This window comes from Centroberyx gerrardi, chromosome 3 (genome assembly GCF_048128805.1).
Source record: "Centroberyx gerrardi isolate f3 chromosome 3, fCenGer3.hap1.cur.20231027, whole genome shotgun sequence".
Taxonomy (NCBI): domain Eukaryota; kingdom Metazoa; phylum Chordata; class Actinopteri; order Beryciformes; family Berycidae; genus Centroberyx; species Centroberyx gerrardi.
The window spans coordinates 1,598,810-1,610,909 of record NC_135999.1 but is presented as its reverse complement, the minus strand read 5'-3'; the positions used below and the strand labels follow the sequence as shown (position 1 = coordinate 1,610,909).

Below are 12,100 nucleotides of genomic sequence, written 5' to 3'. Positions count from 1 at the left end.
TTGAGCTAGTGATAGCCTAGCTAGCAAGCAATCTTTGGCTATTTCAGGGGATTATGAATGTAAATACCAGAGGAAATTGAATGCTGTAGCACTATAATTATCAAGGAAATCCATGTCTTTTAAAGCTGCAATAAGCAATTTTTTCTGACCACTAGAGGGCGACAGAAACTGCAACACATTTGTAAATAACAAACAGCAAAGCTACTGCACTACAGAGGCCTACTAAGGACAAACCTAGCAAAGCACTGTGCATACAGGCTAACAGCTAAGCTAACCGTACCTACTGAGAAGTGTCACTGTCTACCAGTCTCACTTTGACAGATCTTTCTCCTGCTGAAGGTCACATGATCCACAATGACAAGTGAAGAGGCAGGTAGCAAGTTTACTAGTTTAACAAGTTTACTCGCTCGCTTCATCGATTCCGCCATTATGCGGAAACAAACAGATTGAATTTTAACGGACCGGCCCATTAATGTGCCGGGGAAGAGTTACTTCACACACAAAACAGCGACTCCTGACCTTCGATCTGTTCCAAAAATCCACAGACAGCAGGAATCGCGTTGATGTCAGGATCCTGATCACAGCAAGCGCCCATCGAATAAAAAAAATGCATTAACTGGGTAAAACATGATAGAAGGTTGATTGTTGTTGATTATGACAGTGGTTCTCAACGTGGGGTCCGAGGACCACCAGGGGCCCTTGAGGGGGTTCCAGGGAGTTCCCAGCAAACTGATAAATTCAACTTAGCCACCATTATAAGAAGTTAACACGGTTAGAGAATGTAGAAGAATTATTATTTTGATCATAGTTTCTCTGTTATCTCTCTACCTGCAACACAGACAGTCATGGAGTTCTGGACAAAATCATATCTGACAATAAAAATATTCTCAGATTTGGGTCCGAGAGACAAAAGCTCATCAATGGGGTCCGTTGCCCTAATGTGGACTAGATTAGGGTCCTTGATATGAAAAAGGTTGAGAATCTCTGGATTATGACAGTCTAACCTGCCCACCATGCTGATGATGGTCTTGCTCTACAGAGGGCAGAGTGCTGTTGCCATGACAACACTGAACGATAGAGGCCAGCATTGGATCAGAGTTCAACTGTAGTGAACTGTTATCATTAATGTGAACATTACAGCGGGTCATCATGTGACTCCGAACCTTTGAACATATTTTTAATTTTCCAACCCTTAACAACAGTAATTTAGTACAGGACAGTAAAAAAACTGTCCTGTAGTGTCTTGTAAGCCCATGTGACCTGGGCACCTAAAGGTGCACGACACTTAAATAAATCAAAAACAAACAAACAGCAAAACTAAAACTGAAAGTAACGATCAACATGTTTGGGTGTCTGAATGAAGGGCAGCTGTTGATGAGCAGGTGGTTTCTGTAGCAGTACTGTTGTTTAACCAGCAGAGGGCGCTGTTCAGGTTCACTGCTGTAGCAGTGTGTGAGGGAGGAGCCGGGCAGCACTTGGTAAAGCACTCTTTCATATCCACACAGACACATACACACCATTCACAAACACTCCTGTCCCCCCTGTCTCTCTGTTCTGGTGACAGCACGCACCACGACACGACTACCGGAATGTTCACTACTTCCCACTCTTCCCCGACAGAATTCAAGTGCTGAAATAACCATCAGTACAGATATTCACTAGTCAATAGTTAATACTTATCCGAAATGCAGAGTGGAGTCGGCTGTCCTCTGTTGTCAGTGCTGGGATTTCCCCTGGGTCCTAAACAGAGCCGGTGTTCCTGGGTTGGCTTTATGCCTGTCCCGCCACATCCCGGCAGGCGCTTCTATGGTTGATACCACTGTGGGTTTTGGAAGCCGTTTTGAGTAAGTTTAGGCTTATTATTGCTGTTTGTTACAACCCGGCTCAAGGAAGTAACAATGAGGGGAGACATACGCCAAAGTAGAAGTTATCAATAATTTATTAACTAAAACTAAGGGGTAAACAAACACAAACTACATCAAACCAAAAGAACAGAACAAAAGGTGTGCATAAGTGAGGAGGGAGAGAGACACTGAATGGTCTGAAGGCTTTTAAAGCCCAAGGAGTTCACGGGCCCAGGTGCGCTCCATCAGCGCTGACGATCCCGCCTACCAGGCTCCTACAGGACAGACAAGACACAGAGCAGCAGCCGGCAGAGCGGCAGGGTCGTCACACCCCCCTCCATAAAAACAGGGTCCCACCGGGAACCCCTGTAACATAAGCAAAAGACAAGTTTACAAAATGCATATAAATTCTCCAGCCCGCCTGCCCCTGGCCGGCTTCTTCCCCATCCTCAGCAGACCTCGGTACCTAGGCGGCCATTTAAGAGGTAAGAACAGCACAGGAGACAAAACAGGAACCAGAGACAAAAACATTATAGTTAGGCTTCAAGGCCTGGGACAGCAGGACCGTCACCATGTTGTCCATCCCTTAACATGGTGAATGTCGAGGTTGTACGATTCAAGGACAAAGACAGAATAGCAAAGACTGTACATCAAAGACATACTGACAGATGACCAGACATGATCAATTCACCAACACACTCCCACCCAAAAGAGATGACACTCACACCGTCATCACCTCAGGTGCAGGAGAAGACGTGGGCAACAATGTTCTCTGAACTCACTGCTAGGTTTGTAAGGTTTGACAAGAGGCTGCTCGTGTCAGTACACCCTGCTCAACAGATTGGCTGCAACCCCCAGTCCTATTACCTGGGATTGCCAAAAGTGTGCTTTTACCAGACTGCTCCGAAGTAGGACACTCATATCTCCAAATTCACTTCCATATTGGAACCAATGAGAATTAAACCTACTGTCAATAATGAATTGTGGTTTTACCTGCATTATAATATTGTAATGTATTGGGGTGAGCTTTTGTGGTGTGAAAAATTGGGGGGGGGGGAGGGGGAGGGGGGGCGGCTGTGACTAGCTGTGTCCATGGCAGCTTTGCCTATATGTCTGGGGTAAACTTAATGTGTTTTTTTTCTTGAACCTTGTACATACTTTATTTTCGGACTTTTTCTAGTGTGGTAATTTTCATATTTTTATGGGAGCACTAATAAAGCACCTTGCCCAAAAGTGCTGTGTTGTGTGACTGAGCCATCATTTGAAGGGTTGAGTTTACGCCTCTTGGCTCCACTCTCTAATACAGTGTTGCTGTTTAACCAGCAGAGGGAGCTGTTTAAATTAATTTCTATGGCAGTGCTGCTGTTTAACCAGCAGAGGGCGCTGTTTAAATTAATTTCTATGGCAGTGCTGCTGTTTAACCAGCAGAGGGAGCTGTTTAAATTAATTTCTATGGCAGTGCTGCTGTTTAACCAGCAGAGGGAGCTGTTTAAATTAATTTCTATGGCAGTGCTGCTGTTTAACCAGCAGAGGGAGCTGTTTAAATTAATTTCTATGGCAGTGCTGCTGTTTAACCAGCAGAGGGAGCTGTTTAAATTAATTTCTATGGCAGTGCTGCTGTTTAACCAGCAGAGGGAGCTGTTTAAATTAATTTCTATGGCAGTGCTGCTGTTTAACCAGCAGAGGGAGCTGTTTAAATTAATTTCTATGGCAGTACTGCTGTTTAACCAGCAGAGGGAGCTGTTTAAATTAATTTCTATGGCAGTGCTGCTGTTTAACCAGCAGAGGGAGCTGTTTAAATTAATTTCTATGGCAGTGCTGCTGTTTAACCAGCAGAGGGAGCTGTTTAAATTAATTTCTATGGCAGTGCTGCTGTTTAACCAGCAGAGGGAGCTGTTTAAATTAATTTCTATGGCAGTGCTGCTGTTTAACCAGCAGAGGGAGCTGTTTAAATTAATTTCTATGGCAGTACTGCTGTTTAACCAGCAGAGGGAGCTGTTTAAATTAATTTCTATGGCAGTACTGCTGTTTAACCAGCAGAGGGCGCTGTTCGGTTGGTAGTATTGATATTTAGTCAGCAGGAGGTCCACACCGATCTGGCCTCTGAAGACAGTCTACTGTCAGGTTAGGGTTGGTTAGGGTTTACCATGTGATCGACCCTTTGGCTTGGCCAGGTTCAGGCCAGAAGAGAGAAAAATGACCACACACTGGAGTTCATGTTAGCTTCCATCATGCTTTCTCATGTCCTATTTTGTCCTTCTTGCTCCTAAATCATATGCACATCTGTACATATGATTTAGGAGCAAGAAGGACAAAATAGGACATGATAGGACTTGAACTAAAAAAAAGAAACCTCCAACTCTATGGATATTCCACACTTATTGACAATGATATGAAATACAAAATAAGTTTTTCAGATATTTTTCTTTCTTCTTTTTCTTCTTAAGGTAACCAGTACAGGATCTGTTCTGAAGACAGAAATAAAATCCAGTGGAAAGCCACAGCTGATCTCAGCTGATGTGACCGTTGATAAAGACCAGAGGGTCGGGACTACTGAACAAATCACTGAAGCTGTTAGTTTGACAAACATTCGCTTTCACAGTTTATTTTCCTGCTTTAAAGATGAACAGTGAATATTTGTGATATTTTCAGAGAAATGTCTATGCTGGAAAATAGCACTGTCCATGTTTAGTTCAGTTCATTTTATTCATTATATTTTATTTTTATTAGGTTAGCCTCATTGAGATTAAGAATCTCTTATTCAAGAGGGACCTGGCCAAGGAAAGCAGCACAAAGTTACAGACGCTACAACAAACATTTCATTACATTACATTACAGCATTATACATGATTAACAAACGTTCAACGTTTCATTATAAAAGCAATTTAAACTGAGTAAAAACAATTAAAATTTTCCACTTTCCTCCCTACCTTTGACCATTGCTTTAAAATCATTCAGTGAGACCAGCTCCTGTACTTTCAGGTCCTCTGGAGCTCGTTCTGAGAACTGAAACGCCTTTTTACCAAAACTCTGTACGGGCCTTTTTTACATTCAGTAAAAGCTTGTTTTGTGAGCGTAATCGGTAAATTTTGTTTGTCTAATTGACAATATTCATACATAAATAAAATGGGAGTTGTTTCAGTATAGCTTTATAAATAAAAATATACCAGTGACTCAGCCTACATAATGCCAGGGACGGCCAACCCACTTTCCGATAGACAGAGGCTTAAGCATCTGGGGGCTTGTTTCAAGAGCTAATGTGCGGAAAAAAAAAAACATAAAAGAGAAAAGAGAAAAAAAAGCGAGGATTCAAGTTGGTTTGCATCGATAATGGCATATTTTCAGACTTCAACTTAAATGCATTATGTGCACTTTCAGCATCATGCACAGCTCAACATAGAAATAATCCGAACAATTCAAACAAACAATTACAAACCAAACAATTTAAAACTGAAACATTTTTGCTTTGGCATGAGGAGAAGCCTCGCCCTTCTCGGGAACTACTAGTCTGCATTGAATAGCACTAGGCCTGTGTGTTATGTATCAGCTGACATAAAAACAGCTTAAACAATTCCCTCAAATTAAATTAACAACAAAAGCAATGTCATATTTTGCTTGGGAATGAAAAGTGTCTGAAGCTACTGGTTGTTTACAGTGAACTGCGCTTGGCTCTTTCAGCACCGTGGACAGCTCCGTCAGGCCTGGAGACTCGTTACTCACGTTCTGTTGGCCCGGTAGGATTATTTAACACTAAATAACTGCTTATAGAGATTCTTTTAATTATGTGTATTTGCTTTAGTTTGAGAATTTACTAGTTCGTATTAGTTGACACCGTTAGTAATGTTCGTAGTGAAAGAAATGACCCGCCTACCGTTTGGTGTGAATATTGAACTGCTAACTGGTTCTAACTGCAATTAAAGCTGTTAGCTTTGAAACGTGTCCGGTGCGTTATCTTTGATTGAAGTAACCACAGCTCGCCACTATATATATATATATATATATATATATATAGCTAAGCCGCTCCTGCCGATAGAGAACACAGTGATGAGTTTTGCCCTCTGGTCCTGAACAATCTCCAGTCGAAGCTCCAGCTCGATCATTTCATTCCCCTAAATCAGTTCAAATAAATTTTCCACAGTCTTATGCAAGATGTGTGCTCCTGTTTCTGATCTAAACTGTGACCTTTTTTTATTGTACATATTTTAGTATTTTCCTTTTCTGTACTGTTTTGTATGTTTTATTGTGTAACTCCTGCTGCCAGGTCTCCCTTGGATTTTGAATCTCAATGGGACTTCCTGGTAAAATAAAGGCTAAATAAATAAATAAATAAAATAAAGATTTACAGTTTGTAACAAACTTCAAAGCCACCATGATACAGCGTCCAGCAGACGCAACGAAGCCACAGGTGCATACATGTATAAAATGTCTCAATCGATTGCAGGTAGAAAAGTAGCTGAGACAAGCCTTTTTCTCACCTCAAAAGAAAAGCAGAGCTTATTTCTAAATAAAAACCCAGTTTGAGTCTAAGCCTTTTCACCAGGGACTCTGTATGATACCTAAAAGTAAGAAGGTGAGATGGATTGTTCAGACGGTCGGATCACAGCACCGTCAGTGTCTGCAGTTTGCTTTGTGGATCCTTCTTCAAATCAGACAGCAACTTCAAACCTGATTCTCCTGGATCACTTCTGCTCAGCTCCAGCTCTCTCAGATGTGGGTTGGACCTCAGAGCCGAGGCAAGAGAGCCACAGCTGCTCTCTGTACAATATGACAACCTGCAAAAGAAGAATAATAAAGTGTATTGGTCATTTTATTGAGCCAATCGATAGGGAAAGACACAGGAACCATGGAGAACAAGTTAACATGTCGTCCCCCATGAATGATGCAAGCACTCCTTGGGCAAATCAGTAACCAGTAAACAAATGTTGTAGCGCCCCCCTATGGCCGATCAGTGTAATTTTGAAAATGCTGAAACGGAGTAATGGCACACATCATTCCCCAAAGTTTCTTCAAAAGCCAATCAGTGACATCTGAGATATTGTACATGACGGACGTACAGAACGATAGGACCTCCGCAATTCATTGAGGGGAACAAAACAAAGTAAAGTTTTTTAGGATGGATTTAGAAAGCCTCACCTCAGTATCTCCAGTCTACACTGAGGTCTCCTCAGCCAATCAGAGAGCAGCTCCACCCCCTGGTCCTCCAGCCTGTTGTAGCGCAGGTCCAGCTCTTTAAGAGCAGAGGAGAAACTGAGGGCGAGGGTCAGAGACCGGCTGCATCCCTCGGTGAATGAACAGAAGTCCAGCCTTGAAGGAGACAAGAGGAGTGAGATTTCTGTTTATTGTAATAAAAATCTGTAGACTCCCGCACACTGTCTTCACTCACAACTTGGGTTTTATTTTTATTTTTAGAAAATCACAATTGAGGTCATCACTGAGTGAACAAATCCAGACTGTGTGGCTCTGCCAAATACAGTAAACTGTAAATATGCCATTGAACATGTGGAATCAAGCTGAATAACACTGCAGCATTTGAATTCCACATTTACTACAGAAAACAGTAATACAATTTTAGGCAACAATAACCCCCACAGGGAGGTCAGAGGTCAGGGTCTGGACTGGTAGGGTCGAACCTAGTCCTCTGGTGTAGCAACTGGTTATATAATAACTACCGCATTATTTAACAACTTGTCAAAATGGGTCATAAATGGAATAAAACTTGTTAAAGATGGGCAATTTATAATTTATATTATAACCATTTTGGTAATATTTGTTGAAATTCTTTTTACATCCCAACAGCTATCAAGAAATCATATGGTCTGAGAAAAAATCCGGTCTCTGTGGCTGTCCAAGGCCCTGTAATCAGCCACTCCAAAATATCAGGACGCCCAGGTCTTAACAACCAATCAGGACAGCTCTTCTGCATGGAGGCGCCCCGCCTCCACCTGTCAATCACACGTGCACAGACAGTCTAGTCCTGCTGTCCTGCAAACTGCAGAAATAAAACTAATATATCCACAGAAGAGATGAGGTGAAGCTGCCATAATCCAAACTGAACACTGGGACTGGAAGCCAGTTATTTTCCCCACAAAGACCTGTTCATCAGCAAGGAGCCACATTCAGGTCAGTCAACCTGTTAGTGGGACAAGAAAATATTTTTTTTTTTTGCTGGCAAATGTTTTAGTTACAACTAGATTTAGCTGGCAGAGTTGTGTTTTCGTAAAAGATTTGAATTCATTAAGTTTGCTCCTCTGATGCAGCCTGAGCCTGTTTGGAGGGAGGAGCTACAGGAGGGAGGGAGCAAGGGAGGGAGGGAGGAGCTATAGGAGGGAGGGAGGAGCTACAGGAGGGAGGGAGCAAGGGAGGGAGCAGAGAAGGAGGAGGGGGGATTTTTTGTTGTGTACTTTAAAATTCTTGCTCATTTCTTCAAAGTTGCCTACCCCAGCTTCCTGCGGAGGGGGAAACAGAAAATAATGTTTCCCTACAGGGATCAATAGAGGAGCACATTACATCACATTCATAATATTTTGTCCATAAAGTGTTTGGTCCATCACAAAACTCATCAGCCACTTCCACTGTTTTAGCAGCTAACTAGCTGTTTAGAAAAGGACTCCAGATGACATGTTCATACCTGTAGACCTGAATAACTCACCAACCACAGATAAACATTCACCAGTGTTGGAGACATTTTGTTAAAAGTCTAAATTAATTTGTAAATAGACGGGCAACACTGCCACTTTCGTTTTCCCATAATAATGACAGCAGAGATGCTGCTGAAGGGCTGACACTTTGGAGATACATCTCTGTTCAAGATGGCCGACAGTGCTGCTGTGCTGCGGAACCTGTGGAAATAATCTGCCAGAAATCTTCTCAATCCTCATTATTTCCTCCACCAAAGTTTCACAAGTGTTTTTTTGCAACACACAAAAGTGAAATTGTGACTGAAACCGGATTGAGTCTGACTTTTTTTTCCCTCAGTGCAGTTGGAGCCTACAACAAAAGGCTCTCCCAAGCTGCCAAGATGGCTGGTGGGAGGGAGACAGAAAAAGACAATGTACACTACATCTCTCAGGCACAGGTGTGTGAACTACACTGAACAAAAATATAAACGCAACACTTTTGGTTTTGCTCCCATTTTTCATGAGTTGAAATAAAAGATCTAAGATTTTTTCTATGCACACAAAAGGCTTATTTCTTTCAAATTTTGTTCACAAATTTGTTTAAATCCGTGTTAGTGAGCACTTCTCCTTTGCCAAGATAATCCATCCACTTGACACGTGTGGCATATCAAGATGCTGATTAAACAGCATGATTATTGCACAGGTGTGCCTTGGGCTGGTCACAATAAAAGGCCACTCTAAAATGTGCAGTTTCAAAGTTTGTGTGCGCACCTTCATGGACACTACTAACACAAGAACGGATGCCATTTTAAAAGAGCTGCAGGAATTAAAAGTCAGCCTCCAATTTACACAAAAGGAGGTGGATGACTTGAAAGCTGCCAGTACCAGTCTGTCATCGAACTGTAAATCAAATGAAGCTAACATACACAAACTGGCAGAATCAATGATTGTAATAGATGCCAAAGTGGACTTTCTTGATGGTCAGTCTAGGCGTCACAATGTGATTATTGATGGTATCCCTGAGACTGAGAACGAAAGGTGGTCAGAATCAGAGGAGAAGGTGCTGACATTTCTCAGGGACAAACTGGACCTGGATCCCCACACCATTGGGATAGAACGAGTTCAACGGGCTGGAAAAGTGTCTAAAGCAGCAGACGGCATCCCTGGTAGACCTCGACCTCCACCTCCACCTCTAATGGTGAAGTTTCTAAGGCTGAAGGACAGAGACAGAGTTTTGGGCAATGCAAAAAAGCTGAAAGGATCAAACATTTTCATAAATGAGGACTATCCTGATTCAGTTCGGCAGAGGAGAAAGGAGCTGCTTCCTAAGATGAAAGCTGCCAGAGAAAGAGGGGACATTGCTTTTCTACGGTATGACAAGCTTATTGTCCACAAACGGCATTAAGGCGAAAGGAAAGGAACTTCTAACTGATGACATGAACAATACGCACTAACACACACAATATATATAGCCTTATCCTTTAATAACTACAACATAGAAAGCTATTGGCCCAACAACCAGCATGTGTCTGCTGACTGCCCGATCACAAAAGTGTCTCACTGTCTCAATAGTTGCAGTTTCTTCTAGGTAAAAGGACACGCTCACCTCAGTGTCTCCAGTTTGCAGTTCGGATCCTTCAGCAGAACGGAGATCTCCGTCACCACAGTGTCTCTCAGGTAGTTTGCTCCCAGATTCAGCTTCTTCAGGTGGGAGGGGTTTGAACTCAGAGCTGAAGCCAGAGCAGCACCGCCTTGCTCTGTCAGTTTTAGCCTGTAAAGCCTTCAGAAAAAAGAAATGGTTTTCCATCTCTCTGTAGGGCACAGAGGTTGCTCAGCTCTGTTTACATGGTGTCACAGCAGGAAAACTGCTTTTCAGTGGCTGAAGGAGTCGAACAAACTGATTTCAATATTTTACCAGCTGACTAGATGTTTAGAATAGAATAGGACTTAATATGATGGCTGGTTGCTTGTAGACTAGACTAATCATGCCTTCACACTGTGAGCTACATGATCAACAAGTCATCTTTCTACAGCTTTTACTTGAAAGACTACAGGAATAAACATCTGAAAAGTGATGCTTTAGAACGTCTGCCTCTATCGTTGGGTCGATGGGGAGCTCTGAAGTCAAGTTTTTTCTGTTTCGTTTCCAAGATTTCCTGATTAGCACTTGCTACTTAGCTATGTTAACTCAACAAAACGATGTAATGCTATTAAAGGCAACACCAAAGCAGCAAAAATACATGATTTACCTGTTCAAAACTTTGCAGCTGCGGACTGGAGCCTCTGGCCCCGCCCACAAAAATGACACTTATTGCTCTAAGGGGGGACGCCACAGCATTTGTTTAATTGTCTGTACGTCAATCAAGAAACATGAGGGAACAAATTTTTTACTTATCACTCCACAACTCTGCATCATTTGTGGAGGACGACATGTTTACTGTTTACTTGACTCAAACTATCATGAGGCAGGGATTCGTTGACCTGACTGTTGATCACAGTCAGTATCTACTGTACTACTATGTTAGTCTGTTAGAGTCTACTGTCCTATACCATGTGTGTCAGTATGTCGCTGTAGTAATGTCACCATGATTAAATCCTGTACATTTAGTAGACTTGGGGAATGAACTGACTGTGATTCTTACCATAGTCTCTCCAGCTGGCAGGCAGGATTCCTCAGGAAGTCAGAGAGCCGGGCGACTGCCTGGTCTCCCAAACTATTCCAGCTGAGATCCAGGTCTTTCAGGTGAGATGGATTCAAGCTGAGAGCTGAAGCCAGAGACTCACATCCCTCTTCAGTAATGCCACAGCCACGTAACCTGCAGACAGAAAAGAAACATGACTCCAAACTCTCCAATACAGTCTCCAAGTCTAGTCCAGTGGTTCTCTATTCTAGTCCTTGGCATCCAGAATCGCTATTAGCAGTCTAATACGGACTGGCTTACACCTTTCCACACTGAGGAAAGACCATGAGACAGCTTAGAAAGACGGCTAGCGGGAAGGAACAGACCCTATCAGAGCCATCATGAGCATCATAGCGACAGTACCCAAGGCTGGCTCAGCATTTTTTAAATTTTTTTTATTTAACCTTTATTTATCCAGGTTAGCCTCATTGAGATTAAGAATCTCTTTTTCAAGAGGGACCTGGCCAAGGAAAGCAGCACAAAGTTACAGACGCTACAACAAACATTTCATTACATTACAGCATTATACATGATTAACAAACGTTTGTTTCATTATAAAAGCAATTTAAACTACGAGTAAAAACAATTACAATTTTCCACTTTCCTCCCTACCTTTGACCATTGTTTTAAAATCATTCAGTGAGACCAGCTCCTGTACTTTCAGGTCCTTCTGGATACACCTTGCAGACTACGCAGTTGGATATCCCCACCATGAGGATCAGCCTCCAACCTCACCACCCCGCTCCCATAGCCGGTGCAGTGGTAGAACGAGGACCTCATCCTCCACCAGTGGAAGCCACTCCAGCCACAGGTCTAGCAAGCGCTCTTCCCCGGCATCTGTGGCCAAGTTTCCTTGGCAAGCTCTGTCCGGCATCCAAGCAGCTATCCTAGAGGAGAGGATGAAAGCGATGGAGCTTGAGGAACTTCGCCGTCAAGTAGAGGAGGATACCAGTGCTGA

At 42.7% G+C, this 12,100-nt stretch overlaps 1 protein-coding gene across 6 annotated transcripts in view; it reads right to left on the bottom strand.

Moving 5' to 3' along the window:
* The window catches only part of LOC139923285 (ribonuclease inhibitor-like), a 32,553-nt gene that overhangs the window by 11,191 nt on the left and 9,262 nt on the right, over nt 1-12,100 (bottom strand). For 2 of the 6 annotated variants that reach the window (XM_078282768.1, XM_078282769.1), the window contains exons 5-9: nt 11,104-11,277; nt 10,068-10,241; nt 6,978-7,148; nt 5,885-6,616; nt 4,325-5,069 (exon numbers count right to left, since the gene is read on the bottom strand). In XM_078282768.1, the coding sequence (XP_078138894.1) occupies nt 6,442-6,616; nt 6,978-7,148; nt 10,068-10,241; nt 11,104-11,277 (694 nt within the window). In that variant the 3' untranslated portion in view covers nt 4,325-5,069; nt 5,885-6,441. Of the gene's footprint in view, nt 1-4,323; nt 5,070-5,884; nt 6,617-6,977; nt 7,149-10,067; nt 10,242-11,103; nt 11,278-12,100 lie in introns of those variants that run through there. The other 4 variants (XM_078282766.1, XM_078282771.1, XM_078282770.1 and 1 more) reach the window with 4 other exon arrangements.